Source organism: Durio zibethinus, chromosome 27 (assembly GCF_047325235.1).
Source record: "Durio zibethinus cultivar Kanyao isolate XHJ-2024 chromosome 27, ASM4732523v1, whole genome shotgun sequence".
NCBI lineage: Eukaryota > Viridiplantae > Streptophyta > Magnoliopsida > Malvales > Malvaceae > Durio > Durio zibethinus.
The window spans coordinates 3,985,122-4,005,144 of record NC_143188.1 but is presented as its reverse complement, the minus strand read 5'-3'; the positions used below and the strand labels follow the sequence as shown (position 1 = coordinate 4,005,144).

At 32.6% G+C, this 20,023-nt stretch overlaps 3 protein-coding genes across 4 annotated transcripts; 2 read left to right on the top strand and 1 right to left on the bottom strand.

Moving 5' to 3' along the window:
- Positions 1 to 2,126: 2,126 nt before the first annotated feature.
- Positions 2,127 to 4,900, top strand: LOC111279185 (auxin-responsive protein IAA14-like). The gene is made up of 5 exons (XM_022866100.2): positions 2,127 to 3,078; positions 3,262 to 3,500; positions 4,029 to 4,164; positions 4,398 to 4,459; positions 4,553 to 4,900. Exons 1-5 carry the CDS (start codon positions 2,795 to 2,797, stop codon positions 4,588 to 4,590), a joined length of 759 nt encoding a protein of 252 aa, XP_022721835.1. The 5' UTR covers positions 2,127 to 2,794; the 3' UTR covers positions 4,591 to 4,900.
- A 969-nt stretch (positions 4,901 to 5,869) lies between these two features.
- Positions 5,870 to 9,813, bottom strand: LOC111279186 (uncharacterized). Its single transcript, XM_089756321.1, has 9 exons — positions 9,806 to 9,813; positions 9,191 to 9,730; positions 8,910 to 9,030; positions 8,527 to 8,665; positions 8,354 to 8,385; positions 8,038 to 8,236; positions 7,318 to 7,379; positions 6,936 to 7,047; positions 5,870 to 6,421 (listed from the first exon to the last, which is right to left on the bottom strand). The coding sequence occupies exons 1-8, from the start codon at positions 9,811 to 9,813 to the stop codon at positions 7,009 to 7,011; spliced, it is 1,140 nt and encodes a 379-aa protein (XP_089612447.1). The 3' UTR covers positions 5,870 to 6,421; positions 6,936 to 7,008.
- LOC111279184 (protein transport protein SEC23 G) lies at positions 9,633 to 13,320 on the top strand. Of its 2 annotated transcripts, XM_022866099.2 has the most exons (3): positions 9,673 to 10,123; positions 10,223 to 10,550; positions 11,547 to 13,320. In XM_022866099.2, the coding sequence occupies exons 1-3, from the start codon at positions 9,897 to 9,899 to the stop codon at positions 13,203 to 13,205; spliced, it is 2,214 nt and encodes a 737-aa protein (XP_022721834.2). In that variant the 5' UTR covers positions 9,673 to 9,896; the 3' UTR covers positions 13,206 to 13,320. The 2 variants fall into 2 exon arrangements, with proteins under 2 accessions (XP_022721833.2, XP_022721834.2); XM_022866098.2 differs by having other exon boundaries at positions 9,633 to 10,550.
- The last annotated feature ends 6,703 nt before the right edge of the window (positions 13,321 to 20,023 follow it).

The following is a 20,023-nucleotide window of genomic DNA, read 5'->3' as shown; positions in this document are numbered from 1 at the left end:
TTATTTTTTTATTAAAAAATCTTCCCACTTATAAAAATATTTAAAATAATCCTTTTTTTTAAAAAAATTGTACCGGTGTTACATGTGACCTACCTCTAAGTCACCACCATGGCCTTCAAATTTAGAATGAGTGATGTTGATAGCAATTGCTACTCATATATATTCAATGTGTCCTACAGGGGAAATTGGTAATACAATATCGTGGATAACCCTAATTTGACCCCCCAAAAAAAAAATTAGTTTCCAAATTATCCTAGTGATTATCTCTTTGTTTTGGCAGCAGTAACCCCAGTAGTAGTGCTAGCTGTTTTTAAGATACTGTTTTAGTAGAGAATCTTAGAAGGAAAAATTTTGTAGTGAAAATTTAAAAAAAAAAAAAACATTTTCAGCTTTGGGTCATTAATTGTTATCCCAAGGCTGGGCAAGTGTCAATTCAAGAAAGTTGTCTTTTAGGTACAGCTGATCCAAAGTAACTTTGTTTTGTCCTTTTCAATTGTTCTAGTCAATAATTCATGGACTTCTTTTTAAGAGATTTATCAAGTAGAAAAAGAATTGAAAAAAAGTAAGGTTAAAATTGAAGAAAAACAATTTATTTCTACTGTGTAGACATATTGCCGCTTTACGAGATAGAAATATAGTATTTAATAAAACTGGGTGTTGCATTGCATGGGATGGATTATTGGTTCATGTGAGAATATGCATAATTGGGAGGTTCTTAGAAGTGTCTTTATTATAAAATATGCACATTTTGATTTAATTTATATAATACAGTATAATTAGTTTTGGTCGTGCATAATCATATGCTTCTCCCAACACCCAACTGATGAAGCTGAAATAGAAGACGGCCAAAAATTGGCAATACTCAAAGAATAAAAAATGAAAAACCTTTCCCATGAATGTGATTTGTTAAACTTTTGTGACTTCTCATTACGCCTACAAGATGACAGTATTCATTTGATAATGGTTTTCCAAAAAATAATAAGAGAATATTGATATATGTAAAATTATAGTAGAAATCTTAATTCATAAGTTTAGTTTAACTTGTTCATGTAAACATTTTAAAGAAGTTCATAGTTCAAATTCAGCATTTGTAATGTGTTTTTTATTTTTAAATTATGATATCTTTTATAAAAAAAAATATAATAAAAAACTTGAGTTTGGGATGAAATATAAATAGGTTTCGATGTTAAAAATTGACAAAAAAAAAATCAAAATTTCTTCTACTCCAACCAATTCATTGTTTCCTCTTGAACAATTATTTTCTCTTTATTTTAATATAACAATTAAGTGTTATTTACGAGAAAATAGGTACTCGAACCAAATTGTTTAAATAAATAATATATATGCGAACTGTTTAAAAATAAATAGTATAATTATTCTACTATATATAATTTTTTTCCAATATTAGGCTAAGGACAATATTGTCCCAAAGACATCACCTCCCGTATGATTCATTGAACTTCCCTATCTTCTACAAGAAAGTAACCTAATAGCTATAATCTTGATGTAATGATTATAAAGAAAGGGTAAGTGATTAATTAGGTCCACAAGGGGCTATACCTATACATTGCTTTTTCCTTTTTTTTTTTCTTTCACCTTGTTTAAAGGTCTTTCACCAATCTCCCTCCAATGTTTCAAGTGGTTTGCATGTGACATATATGCTAGGAATATTGACTCAAATCCCGTAAGAGATTTATTAGAGATTTATTTGGGATTTGTCAGATATTGCTTGATGGACAAGAAGACTTGCAAAAGAAGAATTCCAAAAGAAAGAGGATTCTTACTAGGTAAGTTTAACTTACAAGAGAAGAATTCTAAAAGAAAAAGATTCTTAATAGGCAAGTTTGACTTACAGAAGAAGAATTCTAAGAGGAGAGGGATTCTTAATGGGCAAGTTTGTATAATTATAAATAGGTGAAGTCTCTACAAGGTTAGGTATGAGAAAAAGATATAAGAGAGTTGTAGGGTTTTGTGGGATAGACACCCCATAGAAGTATTGGGGCTCTACGTCTTATGGGTGTATATGTTTATTTGTGAGTGGACTAGAGGAGACTGAGAGGAGACTGAGAGGATCCACATAGGTATGATGTATGGGAACATATGGGTATGTGTTTGGTTGTGTTGAAAAGGTGCACAAGAGTTTGGGTTTGTGTTTGTTTGGGTAGAGAATACTTCATAGGACTAGAGGAGATTGAGAGTGTCTTATGAGTATTGATTGTTGAGTGGGATTGATGATATGATGTATGTTTGTAATTCTCTACAACTAGTGGATCTTTTTTCTCATCCGTGGATGTAGGTCAGTTGGACCGAATCACGTTAAATTGTTGTCTCTTGTGTGTTTAATTTATTGTTTGATTTCGCTTCCACTTGTGTGATTGGATTGGAGGCTTTTAACCCAACAATATAGTTGACTAGAGAGACGAAACGGGAGAGTGGAGACGACTCCCGAAGGACCCAAACCTAAGAGTCAAATCACGATTAGTATGCGATCAAAGTCAGTTTGAAAAGCTAAGTGCTTTGGTTCAGGATCCAACGTGCCATCTCCCTCCACGTGTTGGCAAACCACAGATCATGAAGCTGATGTGACATACGCATGCAGCTGTACACACCACACCCCACAGTTTATATTATTGAGGGTTTCTCTCTTCTCTCTCTATGTTAGCAAACATAATAGCAGAAGCAACCAGACAGAAGAATAAGCAGAAGCAAAAGCTTTATATCAAGAAAAACTCAAGAGAAAGAGATAGGTCCAAAAGAAAGAATAAAGAAAGGGTCAAGAGAGGTTATTTCTGCCATGGAAGTTAGTCGCAAAATGGCCAACATGCTTGGAACTGAGCGTGGTTTGAACTTCAAAGAGACTGAGCTGTGTCTTGGATTGCCTGGTGGAGGTGGTGGAAATGAAGTGGAAAGTTCTCCAAAGACTACTGGGAAAAGAGGCTTCTCTGAGACTGTTGATTTGAAGCTTAATCTTCAGTCCAAGGAAACTGGCATGGATCTGAATAACAACATAGAGAAAGGTTCACAAGAAAAAAACCTCCTCCCTCCTTGCACCAAAGATCCTGCAAAACCACCAGCCAAGTAAGTGAAATAAATTTCTTTATACTTTCTGATATTTCTATCAAACTTCATTATCATACAATATTATAATCTGTTCCTTTTCCATAAAGGATATTAGAGTTCTCTTTTGTATCACTAATAAACATTATTTGTTGTTTAAAGAAGAATACTAATAATAATATCAACTTGGGGTTGTATTTTCAGGGCACAAGTTGTGGGTTGGCCACCAGTTCGATCTTACAGGAAGAACATTATGGCTAACCAGAAGAATAGCAGTGAGGAAAGTGAGAAAGCTAGCAGTGGCAGTGTCAGTGGCGGTGCAGCTTTTGTGAAGGTTTGCATGGATGGTGCCCCATATCTGCGGAAGGTAGATTTGAAGATGTACAAGAGCTACCAAGAGTTATCTGATGCCTTGGCTAAGATGTTCAGTTCCTTCACTATGGGTAAGTATACAGTTTGTTTCGTTATCAGACCAGAAAAAAACATGCAAGTGCCAGTTCCATATTTAGTTTGAACAGATCCATATCCATGTGATTTTGTCCATAACCTATCCAAAAACATATCCCCTTTGCTTGAAATGACAAAAGGCAAAAATTAAAAGTTGGGTTTTGACTTTAAGGAAAAGATGTTTGGTTAGGTGATGTTACATGCCAAAAAAAAAGTGTATTTTTAGGCTACAGAAGGAGAAAAAAAGCTGCCTTGTTACTGTAATTTTTTGTAGTATTGAAGACAAGTTCCGATTTATAGGCTGAAAGAAACTATAAAAAAAGGCACGATATCAGCAGTATATCAATATCCTTGAAGTTGATCAATAATGATGCAACTTTTTTAGAGTTGTCATAGCAAGAGGCTACAGTTTTTAGGTTGCATGTCTTACTTTAGTACATCACTCTGAATAATTTCATGGTATTGTTTTTTCCTCTGAAACAAGTAAGACTGGCATATATGCATGGTTCTTTTTGTTTTTGAAGGTAATTATGGATCTCAAGGAATGATAGACTTTATGAATGAGAGCAAGTTGATGGATCTTCTCAACACTTCTGATTATGTGCCAACCTATGAAGATAAGGATGGCGACTGGATGCTCGTGGGTGATGTCCCATGGGAGTAAGTTCTATATAAATATAAATATATATTTATATTTATATATATCAATTCCCTTCAATAAAATATATAAAGCGTAAAGCTTATATGCTAGTCTTCATTGGAGGCCTCCATCTCCATGTACATCTTTTACCAGCTCAATTCACCCTTGCAGCCAAAAAAAGCTGGATATGCCAGGCACTGACACATACTATAAGGTGAATTTTACCAATGATCTTTGCTTAATTTTCTCACAGGATGTTTGTTGACTCGTGCAAACGCTTGCGCATAATGAAAGGGTCAGAAGCAATTGGACTTGGTATGTTGATCTATTATTCACTTATATACTTTAGCCTGATTCAATTAACAACATGATAGTAATTAATGATAGTTTTGTTAAAACTAATTTCAGCTCCAAGAGCAATGGAGAAATGCAAGAGCAGAACCTAAACCATATACCTAGCCTTTGTCCAGCTGCATGGCTCTTTTCCAAGTTACTGTAACTAGATCCTGGAATCGAGCAAAAGACGAGCTGGTGCAGCTTCTTTGGACGTGTCTCTCTGTCTGTCTGTCTATTTTTATTTCAATATATTTGATAAGATCCTGGAATAGAGCAAAAGGCTAGCTGGCTGCAGCTTCTTTGAATGTGTCTGTCTATTTTTATTTCAATATATTTGGAATATAGATATGCAAAAAGATATGGGACATTTGTGATGGACATGAAGCAATAAACTTAACCCTATTGTCTGGCTTGTTTATTGCTAATGGGGCTTGCTTAATAATCACATGTTTTTGCTGTTGTCTGGTCATCCTTTCTGTCATAGTTTGTTTTGTGTATGTGTATTATTCCTCCCCTCCCCCCTTGGTTTTTTCGCTCTTCCCCCAATCAAAAAGATTCTTCAAACCATGTAATTCCATATTCTTCATTTATTAATTTAATTATTGCATTAATATGGATTTTTTATCTTGTTATTATAAATTAAATATACATTATTTTCAATATATATGTATATATATATATATATTCGAGTAGAAATTTATTAGAATTTCAGGAACCCATGAGGGATGGGGAACAAGGCCATGTGCAGGCTGATGGGACATTCAGTCATGACCATTAGTTTATGCTGTATTTTTGGGATAATCAAAAACATAAAAATTTAATTGGTGAATGTGGGTGGAATTCTCTATAATGATGAGATGGTGGCTTGCAGCAGCACCTGCCTCTTGGTTTTTGTTTGTTTTAACAATAGATTTCTCTGGGATCAGTAACATTTAGCTCATTTCTATAATGTTGTTCCTTCTCTTTTTATAATACTAAAAAAATCTAAATTATTTCACTTTTTTTAAAAATAAATCTCTTTATTTTTATTATATCTAAATAAATCTTATCTTTTGATTTATATCCACATAAATTTTTACTTCAAACGACATATTGATTTATGTTATGAGTTTATTTAAATATAAATTAAATGTTAAAGATTAAAAACTTATTTGAATATAACAAAAATATAAAAATTTATTTAAATGAAGTGATAAAATTTTAAAATTTTTTTGTTATTTTTGTTATATATGCACATATACACACACAGATAGATATATATATATATATGGCAAATAGGTTTTTTTTTTTATGATTTAAATATAAAATTTTTAGAAATTGAAAATTTCCAACAAGTACAAGAAGATTTTTAATTAAGAGATGGGATTAAATATAAATTGTCATCACATATGAAAAAGTATCATACGAATTTAAAACCTTTACCCAAATCTCATTCTAATCTTATCACTTTAGTTAAACCAAAATGACAGAAAATTAAAGAGGCGAACCTAAATTCTTTACCGGAACGCATCCTACTTTTATCACTTGGGCTAAGCCCAAATGACACAGAAAATTTCCTGAACGTCCAATTACAAGACGATGAGATTGAATTATCCAAGGCGTGGAAAAATCCTTAACACACAAGTTCTAACAGAAGTAAAGAATTGGTATTTGCTTAAACCCCATGCCAAGCAACCGACGCTCAAAGATAGTGCCCAAATTGGACAGGAACCCCATGCCCAAATGACTCTTATTAGTCATTTCCCTTATCAACATCCATGGCGAAGGGAAATAAAAGAACACTTTTTTAACCATATATAAACTCTCGTGTTCAAAGATATGAACTTCAGTTCCCAGGCAAATATATTGTTACCGTCATCATTGAATGTTTCCAAATGCTCTGCTCTTCCTCTCCAGTCTCCAACTTCCTCCACATGGCTCCAGAATCAACAACTTGAATGTCTTCCAGAATAAACAAATAAATAAATATAATTAAACAACACTGTTGTGATTGTCTAAGCTAAAAGGTAAGTTTGTTAGAGCTTAGTGAAATTACTGATTAAAGTCATATAGGTCAATCACCATGAACCATTCCTCCCTTATGAGTGCTTTTTTTCGAATGTATGTGAAATGCTAAACAATAATGTTACATCAATAGCAAATACACACACACACACACACACACACACACATATATATACTTCTTGGTACGGGCCAAGATTTCTAATATTAAAGTAGACATCAAAGAGTTCAACTAGAAAGTTAAGATAACTTCTTGAAATAAAAGTAAAGAAATAAATCATAAGGCAATCCAAGCGTATAACAGAGCACTGGAGAAGTTAAATTAATTTGTGATTCTTAAATGGCCTCCAAATTGGTATGGATGAAAAAGCAATACTTCACATTTTGGTTTCAAGGCAGACAAAAGAAACATGATTATACGGCTCAGAAAGTAGCAAAGACTAAATGGCAATACCTTCTTATTTACTGAATTTGATTTTGAGGCAGAGAAAAGAAATCTTTGGCATTATGTGCCATCTCTGCTTCAACTACTGCTTCCAACACAATGTCTGATCCTTTTGCACTTTCTGCCAACACAATCAACAGCTACTTATATGACTATATGTACTTAATATGCATCAGCAATAAGTACTAAAATATTATGTATGAAATGATTGCGAAAGCATATTAGCATCAAGTAACTCTTAAAAGAAGTAAATACCAGTGGCTTCACCAAAGTAGAAAAAGGTTGCAAAGTTAACTAAACATGCAAAATATTTATTTTCATTCCATGGGAAAAATGTACATTGTTTCCTGGAAAAGAGTCAAGATCTACTATGTTAGGAACCAGCTAATACATTATGTGCCACTTCTGCTTCAACTACTGCTTCCAACACAACGTCTGATCCTTTTGCATTTTCTGCCAACACAATCAACAGCTACTTATATGACTATATATACCTAAAATGCATCAGCAAGAAGTAGCAAAATATATTGTTTGAAATGATTGCAAACACATATCAGTATGAGGTAACTCTTAAAAGAAGTAAATATCAGCTGGTGCACCAAACTAGGAAAAGGTTGCAAAAGTAATTAGACATGCAAAATATTTATTTTCATTCCTAGGGAAAAATGTACATTGTTTCCTGGAAAAGAGTCAAGATCTATTATGTTAGGAGCCAGCTAAATACTGAATCCATATTGGAAAAGGAGGGAATAAGAGGGGGGTGTAAAAGTATTAAGACTTCTTCACATTGACATGAAATTAATATCATGAGTTAAAAATATAAGTAAAGCAATAAAAATATGATGCAAGATCTAGACATTTTCATCAAAGCATATATATTTATATACATATATCCCCAAATGGACATGCATACATAAAAGCACAGTACTTTTACCAATTTAGAAGCTCGAGACAAAAATTTACAAGAGCATATGCAACCAAAACTTCTTCAAAGGAGACATGACACATAGAAACAGCAAAACAATATCTAGTAACCTTCAAAACACAGGTGAAAACAAACATAATTGAAGCAAAACAACATTTAATAAATGATTCTAAGAAATCTTATGACCTATGCAATCTGGAAGAAATCCAGCACTTTCAGCTGAAACTGGAAGAAAGGAGAAATCACCAAATTCATAATTAAGATTTTCTTCTTCTGCACTGCACCTCACTGAACCAGGTTTAACAGCTTCAGATTCAGCCAATCTAGCATAGACAGTTGCTTGGCTATGCAAATCTGTTGAAGCCAAAGATTTTATATTATAGTCCTAAGAAGGATGCATGTGAAGGAATCAAGATATTGCAAAGAAGACATGCTCTATGAATAAATAAAAACAAACAAATCAAGAAGAAAGGGTATAAATAATAGTGATTAGATTCAAAACCTTCTTCGGAGTATCAGCTGAATTCTTGTCTTCTTCACATATCTCAGGTGGAAATATACCAGATAAAAGACAGACACAGAAAAGAAAAGAAAAGGGTGCAGGAGGAAGTTAAGAAACATGAAGCAGAACAAGGTAACAAATAGCAATGCATATAATTAAACTAGGACTACTACCATTACTATCAGAAGCAGGCTCTGGAGGACTTTCCATCAGTCTTCTAGTCAGAGGAGCAGGATTCATAAGAGATAAACTTCTTATTTCATGCCAAATTGCATCTAGTTGTGCCATTGTATCTTGAAGCTCCTTGGGAACCTAAAAATGCCAGACTATCACAAGTTGAAACACAAAACCTCCCTAAATTTGTCATCACGACTATCTTCACATTTAAAGTACACTATACACAGTTCATTTTCTATATAACATATACTTCCACTAGACATTGTAGCACTTAAAAATTCTTCGCAGGAAGAACAAGAATGGCAATAAAGACAGAAAATTTATTTGGTAAAGTGGGTTTTCTTCAATTCTGTTAAATTGTTAAATGAAAAAGAAGTACCTGACGAGCTTGAGATTGTTGCATAACATTATCGAATTGGCCACAAGCTAACTGAACATACCCAATTGATCGACCTGCTAACCTTCCAGCTGTTCTTGCAATTTTAGGGAGATCCTTTGTCCTACAATGGATAAAACACCAAACCGATTTCATTTTTTGGGTCGAAAAAGCTTTCCTTTTAACAACAATGAAAGTATTTATTCAAATCCAATAATCCTAACCCCCACAAACCTCAAAAATATATATAAAAGTAAGCATATTTAAAGAGAGAGAAGAATTACCAACTAGAGCAGCAACGGCTCCAATCAAGAGGAAGAGCTCTCCATATGAAATACCAAACATTTAGAGACACTCGAAAGCAAAATTTCTTTTTGTGCTTTGGCGCGCGTTCTGTTAGCAACCGCAGAGCAAAAGCCAGAGAGTAAGAGTTTCTGGAATAGTAAGATAAGCCTAGACAAATGTGATCAAGGTGGCCCAAACTGATAGTAGTACTGTAGTAATACAAGCTTGGAAGCTGAGCTACTAAGTTGGGTGGGAAATACAAGCTTGGATGTTGGGCTACTGGGCTGAGTTGGAATACAAGTGTCCATAAGAAATTGCAGTCCAGGTGTTTGTTCAATTGTTCAGGTTTAAACTTCAAAGAGTCAATTTTTCCATGAAAGTAGAAATTTAAAAATGAAAAAAAAGTTATAAGGGAGAAATAATAAAGAAAGAAAAAGAAATTAAAAAAAAAGGTTGGGTAAAGAGCGTGCTTAAGCTCAAGTCCAAAGCCAAAACCCAAAAAATGAATAAGGAAAAATACTTGATCGGCCGGCCAGCAACTTTAACTTCCGATCAAAATCCCAAAACCCAACCCCCCAATCAGGGTTTTTCACTTTCTCTAGATTTTCCCTCACTTTCTCATCTATCAAGCAAACCCCACTCTTTCCCACCAAGCTAAAAGAACAAAAGCAAAAAACCACACAAAAAAAGAAAGATTTTTCTCAAATGGATTTCAACGAACTAGAAGCGATCGAAGGCCTTCGATGGTCGTGGCATTCATGGCCCACAACAAAGGCTGATGCCGCCTCATTAACGATCCCACTGGCCGTCATGTGTACTCCGTTAACGGAATTCTCGGAGCTCCCAATCCTCCCTTACGACCCTCTCACTTGTTCCAAGTGCGGCGCCGTTTTAAACCCATACGCGCGCGTCGATTACACCTATCGTATCTGGTATTGCCCTTTCTGTTTCTTCAAAAACCCTTTCCCCCGAACTTACTCTTCTTCCCTCGGCGAATCCAACCTTCCCGCTGAACTCTTCCCTAATTACAGCTCCGTTGAATATGCAAAGACCGTTAATGCCGTTAGTAATCCTATTGGGCCATCGCTATCGTCGTCTTCATTATCGTCGATGACATCGGTAGCCGGAGAGACGGGGATTAGAGGGGCGGCGTTTGTGTTCGTGGTTGATGGGTGTTTGGAGGAAGAGGAGATGAGAGTGGTTAAGAGTGAGTTGTTGCGCGTGGTGGAACAGTTGCCGGAGAGCTCGTTGGTTGGGTTGATCACATTTGATGCAATGGTGAATGTGTATGACCTTGGATTTTCGGAGTTTTCAAAGGTTGTCGTGTTTCATGGTGATCGGGATCTTTCTTCGGAGCAGGTAATGAGGTTTGGAAACTATAAAAAGCTCAACACTTCAATTTTCTATGATTTGTTGGATTATTGGTTTTGAATGGTTTGTTATTGTACTTAATTATGCATTGTGATCAAGAATTGTATATTATTAGCTTATTCAGAGAATCCTTTGATTGCTTTGAATGCATAGTATTATTTTTTGCCTAAGGCTGTGGTTTTTTTTTTTTTTTTTTTTTGGATGTAGAGTTGAAAGATGGGACATTTTAGTTTGTTGTATTGTTATTTGGATGCTAAATTGAAAGATGGCCTGTTTGTAAAGTTCTGTTTCACTCACCAGGATTGAAATCCTGGCAGCCTCGAGTGACAACGAAATAGGTTGGATTTATTAGTAGTGACTGTATTTTGATAGCAATGGCGAGAGCCATTTGATTGTTTAGAATGTAGTTTTTATTTTGGCCAAAATTTCTTTCCAAATAAAGTTGAAAGATGGGAAATTTTAGTTTCTCATATTGTTATTTGGATATTAAATTGAAGGCATAAGGGTCTAAAAAACCCTCAAGCAAAAATTCAATAATCATTTATTGCAATCATTCAGTTCTGAATCTTCTATTGCGAGTCAGCTGAACCTTTAAACATCTATATTCATCAAATTGAACCTTAAACATCTATTTTCACTCAATTAAGCCCATGATAGGATGAAAACAGATAACCATTTTTCCTCTAAGAAAGGCTTAATCAGTGAAAATAGATGTTTGAGGATTTAATTGATCACAAAAAAAAGGGGGGGAGGGCTTGGATGATTTTTGAATTTTAGTTCAGGGTTTTTTTTTTACCCTTTTGCCTAAATTGAAAGATGAGTATTTTTAAGAGAGGAGCTGATGGTATGAACGTATGAGTGAAAGTCCAAAATGGTGCTTTTGCTAAAGCTGCACAAGCCTCCTGTCCTAGCACTCTGCTTTTGCGGGGAACTTTTTAAGTTTTAATGTGATATAATTAATTTTGTTCCATTTGATGCACTCAGATACAAAAATTTCTTGGAATTGGTGGTACAAAGCTACAGAAACTTGGAAAGAGTCATGCTATCCAAAAGCAGAGTTTTCTGCTACCCATATCTGAATGTGAGTTCAATATAACATCTGCAATAGAGGAGCTCCATTCTTCTGCGCAGGTGACACCAGGCCATCGACCTCAAAGGTCAACTGGAGTGGCAATATCAACTGCACTTGGACTTCTGGAAGGATGCTTGGTTAACACAGGGTCCAGGATCATGGTCTTCACATCTGGACCTGCTACTCTGGGCCCTGGGATTGTTGTAGACTCAGATCTTGGTAATGCTATTAGAAATCATAGGGATCTAATAAATGGTCAAGCTCCTCACTATCGAAAATCTTGCAACTTTTATAAGAGATTATCACAGAGACTGTGTGATTCATCTGTTGTTCTTGACTTGTTTGCTTGTTCACTGGATCAAGTTGGATTAGCAGAGCTAAAAGTACCTGTTGAGAGTTCAGGTGGATTCATGATTCTAGGGGAGTCTTTTGAGTTGGACCGATTCAGAAAATGCATGCGCCATATATTTAGTCGTGATGAAGGGGGGAATTTGAAGATGTATTTTGATGCAACCATTGAGATAGTGTCCACTAAAGATGTAAAACTCTGTGGAGCCCTTGGACCTTGCATTTCTCTCCAGAAAAAGAATAATTTGGTGAGTGAAAATGAAATTGGTGAAGGTGGTACATGTATGTGGAAGTTGGGTACACTTACTAATAAAACGTGTATTGCTTTCTTCTTCCAAGTAAATGATGAGCATAAACCTCAACCTGGAGCTGCATTTATGATACAATTCATAACACGTTATAGACATGGGAACATGGGAATTCGGAAAAGGGTGACAACCGCTGCTAGAAGATGGGTTGCAAAGCAGTCTCCAGAAATTCCTGCTGGGTTTGATCAAGAAGCAGCAGCTTCAGTTATGGGCAGACTTGCCATCCACCGAGCAGAGACATGTCATGCCAGAGATGTTATCAGATGGCTGGATGATACGCTAATCCGTTTTGCTTCCAAGTTTGGAGACTATGTACAGGAAGATCCTTCATCTTTTCATCTTTCATCTAACTTCTCTCTTTTCCCCCAATTCATGTACTATTTAAGAAGGTCCCAATTTCTTGATGTCTTTAACAGTACCCCTGATGAGACTGCATTCTTCCGGCTGATGTTGAATCGTGAAGGAGTTATGGATTCTATTGTCATGATACAACCGTCACTTCTGCAGTATTCTTTTGATGGTCCTCCAGTTCCAGTCCTCTTAGATATTCGCTCTATATCCCCAGATGTTATTTTACTCTTTGACTCTTACTTTTATGTGGTTATTCATTATGGATCCAAGATTGCTCAATGGAGAAAGCTTGGCTATGATAAAGACCCAAACCATGAGAATCTGAGAAAGTTGTTGGAGGCCCCCGAGCTTGATGCAGAGCAACTGGTGGCAGAACGAGTTCCACCTCCGAAGCTTGTTAAATGTGACCAGCATAGCAGTCAGGCAAGGTTTCTTCTTGCCAAGTTAAATCCATCTGTTACTCAGGATTCGACTTACACGGATGGTTCAGATATCATATTTACAGATGATTTGAGCTTACAAGTTTTCATAGATCACTTACAGACCCTTGCGGTGCAGGGCTAAGTGAAGTTTTATGTACATCTCTTCTTAATGTCATACGATATAATAGAAAATAGACTCACATCCTTACATTATTGTATATTATCATAGAAAATAGACAATCATCAATCTCTCTCTCTCTCTCTCTCTCTCTCTCTCTCTCTCTCTCTCTCTCTCTCTCTCTCTTTTTTTGTTTGTCATTTCGGCTTTGGCTCATCACTTTTTTGTTTTTTGGTTTCTTAGTTTCTTTGGATTCCTGTATTTTGTAAGCTGCTATTGAAACTTTTGAATTAACGAGGAACAAAGTGATTTCATTAAATCTTGTGCACGCTTCGAGCTTGGTTATGGCTTTTCAAATGTTGTGGATGCTCAAGACTTTGGCATTACTCTTTACAAGTATGTTATATGTACCAAAAGGAGTGAAGACCTAGTGCTAATTGGCAGAAGCCATAACTCTGCGAAGGCAAAGGAACATTCCCTGGTGGAAAACTGGCAAACAATAGCCCATAACTCTGCTAAGTGCCCAAGCGAAAAGGAACATTGTAAATTGTTAAAAATGAAGTACAGCAAGACTGGATTCAATTGTTCATACAAATCATCCGATCTGAACACTTTATAAAAACAAAACAAAACAAAACATCTGGTCTGAGCACTGAGCATTCATAAAATAAAATTTATGCTGCCTGCTGATCGATAATGACAATATGACATGTTCCCGATTGCTTCACTTATCCCATGAAATGGTACATAAAAAAGAAACACGAAGTGGTCAGCTCAAAGTCGAGATCAATTGATGCGCCTTTCCTTCTTAACATCATGATTAACTAAACAATTTGTTTTTTTTTTCTTTTTTTTTTAAAACTCGAAAATATTGAGATTCGCATTTAGCTTATTTGTAGCAGTACGTACGTCTTTTTCTTACTCAAAGTCAGATTCTAATTCTTTCCTTCCGGATAAAAAAATTATAAAAATCATAGGGGTTTTGCTACCATTGCACTGTTGGAAGCACCTAAATGGTGCAATTTAGAGCAAAAAATCCCACTATTCCTCCAATCCTCAATTGAAGGGAGAAAGATCTCGTGATTCCTTCAATTTTAAGATGTAAATTATATCATATTCAATCTCATTTCATCATTATTATTGTATTTATATTTAAAAACATATTTTTATTATTGATTTTAATTTTACTATATAATAATTAATTTCATCACCAACACTATATTCAATTTCTTCAAAATCAACCTAACCCTCCATTCAACCCTCCATTAAAGTGAACCTTATTTGGATCAAGCTCCGTTTGCACTTCTTTTTCAAAGTTTCTAAACATAAAAATAGCATATTAATAACCCAAGCAAAATCTCCATAAAAATTGCTGCAACAACCAATCTACATCTTCATTCAAATATCTTCACTCTGTTCATACCAATCTGGCCAGACTTGGGAAATCAACATTTTAGGATAATAATAAAAAAAAAATAAAACGGATAATTGATAGATTTACCTTTCACAACTTAAAAAATGCCATTAAAGCACACCAGTTTAGAACCTTAAAAGAGAAGAAAAACATATGTAGTGTGTGTTAGACATAGACCAAACATCTATAATAGTTGGCCTAGAAATTAGGGTGAGTTCTCTGATAAAAAACCACAGTTAAGTCTTAATTTCAATCAAGCCAGAGATTAACATCGCAAAATCCCATCACTCTCTGCCTTTTTGCTTTTACTTATACCAATATATACCACCATAAAAACCAGTTAAAAGATGTCCCAAGAGCTTACTGTTCCTACAACTGTCTTTTGTTACCTTAAATAATTACGAAAATTATGTTGTGATGAAAGGAGTGTTGAGATTGGGACTTTGTTCCTTGGGTTGTTTTGGAAAATTATGCAATGATTGAATTCTGTATCCTCTTTTAAATATATATATATATATATATTATAGTTTATCAACGTGCTTAATGCAGGTGTAATTTTTATTTTTAAAAATTCAATTCAATAAATATTTTTTTTGAATATCATGATAATAAAGATAAATACTAATAACTTAGTTTTAATTTTAGTGTAATATAAGTAAAATTTAATAACTTTTGATATAATTTTAATAACTTTTGATATGTTTTGGTAACATTTGCTAAAAGTTTGAAAATCTTTGATAAACTTTTGATATTTTTTGATAAAATTTTGATAATTTTGATATTATTTTGGTAACTTATAATGTAATTTTTGTAACCATTGCTACAATTTTGGTATCTTTGATAAAATTTTGGTAAGCTCCTGATGTAATTTTGATAACTTTTCATAAAATTTTGATAATTTATGATATACTTTCAATAATCATTGATAAAATATGTGTCATCATATATCTAACAATGAAATGCGGTTATATTTTAGTACGAGAGAATTTTCTTTTTACATAATAACATTACTATTTCATTTAAATTTAAAATTTTTTTGTTGAATAGATTCACAATAAGTTTATTATAATATTCCAAGACAAAAGTTCTAACTTCGTTTCTACTAGTAACAAAAATTCAATCATTGACAACTTCAAGCATAAAAAATTATCAATGATTGACAATTAAATTATCATTATTTATTACCATGTTATCAATATTTTACTATTAAGCTATCAATATTTGATTATTAAATTATCAATAATTTACTACTAAATTAGATGGATAATTTGATTTTGACTTATGCTATAGGGATTAAGTATGTTGTATCATGTTATGGAAGACTAATAAAACTTATAATTTTATGATATTTTATTCCACTTTGTTATTTGAGAATCTAATTTTGGGAATAGGGTTTGCACCATCAAATGATTCCAATCATTTTTTTCTTTTTGCTCTTCTGGAAATGTTATGCATTCTTATGATTTAATTTGCTTACTAATTATGAATAAATTTGTTTTTTTTATTGAAGAAAAATGATGAGTGTAATCATGTGTGTATGTGTGTGTATATATATATATATATAATATTGAATTAGTATTTAACATACAGTCAGAATAAATTTTTAATTTCACAAATGAAATTAAGTAATTGACACATGTCCTTTTTTATTTAATTAATTTTTTTTTTATTTTTTAGATATAGCTTAAGGATATGTGTCACCCTATTAATCCTACTTGTATAGTCTAAAAATTACACTAACAATAGATAAAAAATTTATCATATTATAGAGTAAATAGCACACGTAATCCTTAAATTTTAGGTTAAATTTTATATTGGTCCCTAAACTTTAAAAAATTTTAATTGAGGGCTCAACTATCCCAACGTATAACAATATAGTCCCTTCATCTGCTGTATTGTCTAAAATTGACAAAAAATCTAGCATGGCATGACATTTAATCTTACAATCAAGGACAGATGTATTTTGGGCTTTTCACGTAGGTTGAATGGGTGTGGTCTCTTTTCTTCAGGCCCAAATGGCATCGTTTGTATGGAGTAAAAAATTTCAAAATCAACAGTTTTTTATTTTCATTCTAAGCTTCCCTTTCTTGTCCAACTTTTTTTCTAAATTTCCTCTTTTTCAAATGTAATCAATATTAATAGTATTAACCCAAATGCCAATGCCTACCAACACAAAGCTATCCACCGTTTCCATTGTTGACCATCAGTCATGCTAGTGACCACCGTCGGTCTCCGTGCTTATGCCAAAAAGTTTTTTCAAATCCCCTATTCTTTTCATTGACTAAAACCTAACTACAACGCAAATCTAATGAATTTGGCTTTTTTTTTTTTTGTTTGGAAAACCTAAACAGAACCACCAGACTTTGAAAAATTTTATTACCAAACCCTTCTTTTGTGATGCCTCTCTTTCTATATTCAGCTTTTATTTAATCTTAATGGATTATGTTTTTTAGGTTGAAGCTCTTGATTTTTTACAAACTAGTTTAGCTAATGGTCAATTATCAGATGTAGTTACTTATGGGTTATAAGTATGGATGATTTTGGGTATGGTTGCTGGTGTTGTGGGTTTTTACTATATTGGAGATTGTGGATTGAATAGTTGGTGGTTTTTTTATTGGTGATTTTTGGTGGGTTTTTGGGTATAGGTTTGATGGATTTTCTATTTGGAGGCCAATTGAATTTGTTGTAAAATTGCTTTAAGTCTATTGCTGAATTGCTTCCCCCTATGTATTGTTTGATGTGTGCTTGATTACTTTTGTCTTTGATTGCTTGTTATCTGTCTCTCTAACTGTTTGAATCCTTATTTAGTTGAGAATTCTTTTGCTTAAAATCAAGGACAGAATATTAACCTTACATGTAATGCCACGCTTATAAAGGTATGTGTTATGCCACGTTGGATTTGTATCATACCACATTGGATTTTCCATCAATTTAAACGATTTAGCAGACGGAGGAATTACATTGATACATGTTTGGACAACTAAGGACTCAATTAGAACTTTTTAAATTTAGGAATCAATAAAAAATTTGATCCAAAGTTTTGGGATCGCGTGTGCTATTAATTCCATATTATAGTAAAAAAAATACATGGATACCTAATAATGATCATTGATTTTTAATATATATTACATCATATATAACACTTGACATATCACCCAATGATCCCTTGCAAGTAATTTTTTTTATTTTTTAATTTTATAATGATAATGATTTATTTTCATATTTATAATAAATATTGTAATTAATTCAAGTAGTATTTGGTAGATAGACTATAGACAATTAGCAAATTTTTTATCACAAAATATGTTTGACATTTGACATTTTTATTTTTTAGTGAATTATTGTTAGTTATATTGAGTTTTTTTTTCACTATTAATTATATTGAGTTTGATTTGAATTTTTATTTAATTTTATTTTACATTATATAAGTGAAATTTGTTGTTTTTTTGTTGTTACCAGCTATTAGCCCTAATTTTTAGAAGTGTTAATTTTGTATTAATGTTCATAGGCATTGGGGTTGGATGGGAATTAATTTTTTGTTTTTATATTAAAATTTGATATTTTAGATTTATATTTGATATTTTTTTAAAGTTCAATAATGATTGTTCAATTAAAAGTTTATTTTATTATTTAATTTTTGAGTTTTAGTTGTTATAGATTAGAGGTGTTCGTGGGCCCTGTTAGATCAAGTTCGGGTCAAGTTCATGCTGAGTATTAATAGTTTATATGCTTATTTAAGTCTGACTCTACCAGATATTTCATACTTCAAAATTTTCCCAAACTGACTCAAATTAAAAATAAAATCTCAAACCCACTCATTAAAATTAATTTATATAATAACAATTTTTAAGAAATCCTTGTTTATAAAAATAAAATATAAAATAAAAATTCACATATATATATATACTGATATAATTATAATATTTTAATTACATATATTTTATTTGAATGGGGTTGAGACGAACTTGGGTTTTAATTCTATTGTCTAAGATCTAACCTGAAATTTAAACGGGCTTAAAAATTATGTCCAAACCTGTTTAATGGGTTTAATTTTTTATCCAAACTCTTTCAAAACTTACGTGAACCTTCGGGTTTAGGCAAGTTGGTTGACGCTTGAACATGTCTATTATGGACTTATTGGGTCTTAATTTTGTAGATGCAATTTTTAAATTTGATATGATGATAAATTAGTGTTGGTTGAGTATTAATATTTATTAGTGTGATGCCCCTGATTTGCTATGGTTGTTTTTTTTTTTTCTATTTCTTTGATAAAAAATTTAATAAATTATCAAACATAAAAAAAAAATAATAACAATTCAAGTATTAAGACAATGACAAACGATTTAATTCAAATATCTTTCTAATTCATAGTAATAATTTTGTCAAAATAGTAGTAATAACATAGATAAAATATACACCATAAGTTGTACTAAGATATTTAATTTGCATTAAACATTTTTATTCTAAGATGAAGTATGCATAGGGATGTCAATGGGTCAGGTTGGGTGGGATTTTTGTTTGTCCCGAATTTATCTTAACTTTATATCTATAATATTCGAATTCGACTTTTTTTAAAAATTTTTTATACTCAAACTTGATTCGATTTGATATTATATAAAATTATACTCAATTTGATCCAAATTAATAAAATATTATTTTTTAAATATAAATATAAAATTAAATAACTATATAAATATATAATTAAATAAATAATTAAAAATAATTATATATATAAATGGTCGAGTTGAGGCAGATTTGCCTAAAACCTTACCTCAAATTTTTTTACTATTAATTGACTCGAAATCCAATTTAAAAAAAAAATCAATCATAAAAGTCGAATTGAATCAAAATTTATTAAGTACGAGTGGGGCTGTCATCTCTAAGTATGCAAGCCATATCTATTTAGGTTTTGCCTAAATTTGACCAAAAATTACACCATTAAAAACAACTTTTGTTATAGATGTAGAACATTAAAATAAAAAAAATTCAAATAATCAACTATAAAGGAAAATCAACATAAACAACAAAAAACACAATCAATTTAATTCATAAATACTTAGGATTCTTTTCATACTTAAGGTATAAAAGATTACTCAACGCTCAACCTTATTATCCAAAACCCAAAAAAAAATCTCACCCAAATAGACCAAAAATAATAACCCAAATATCCCAAAGCCCAAAGCTCATGCTTTTTATTACCCAAGCAGCCGCTGCATAGTTCATCTCTCATATCCAAAAAAATTATACACATGTCCTTCTCTAACCCCCTAGGGATATTTTTAATATAGGGTAGCATAAACATATATTTTTAATTTAGATATTTGGAATTTTTAAAATTTAATAATAATTGTTGAATTAAAAAACTTAGTATAAATGAAAGTTTGGTAAATTTTCAAATATTGAATAGTAAAATGGGTTGGTGTGCGTG

Coding starts and splice junctions, on each gene's coding strand:
- LOC111279185 (XM_022866100.2), top strand. CDS start 2,795: ATGGAAGTTAGTCGCAAAATGGCCAACATGCTTGGAACTGAGCGTGGT. Junction 3,501..4,028: donor GTTCAGTTCCTTCACTATGG/GTAAGTATACAG, acceptor TTGTTTTTGAAG/GTAATTATGGATCTCAAGGA. Junction 4,460..4,552: donor GTCAGAAGCAATTGGACTTG/GTATGTTGATCT, acceptor AACTAATTTCAG/CTCCAAGAGCAATGGAGAAA.
- LOC111279186 (XM_089756321.1), bottom strand. Junction 8,386..8,526: donor GCCTGCTTCTGATAGTAATG/GTAGTAGTCCTA, acceptor AGATATGTGAAG/AAGACAAGAATTCAGCTGAT. Junction 7,380..8,037: donor ATTTCTTCCAGATTGCATAG/GTCATAAGATTT, acceptor TTGTGTTGGCAG/AAAATGCAAAAGGATCAGAC.
- LOC111279184 (XM_022866098.2), top strand. CDS start 9,897: ATGGATTTCAACGAACTAGAAGCGATCGAAGGCCTTCGATGGTCGTGG. Junction 10,551..11,546: donor GGGATCTTTCTTCGGAGCAG/GTAATGAGGTTT, acceptor TGATGCACTCAG/ATACAAAAATTTCTTGGAAT.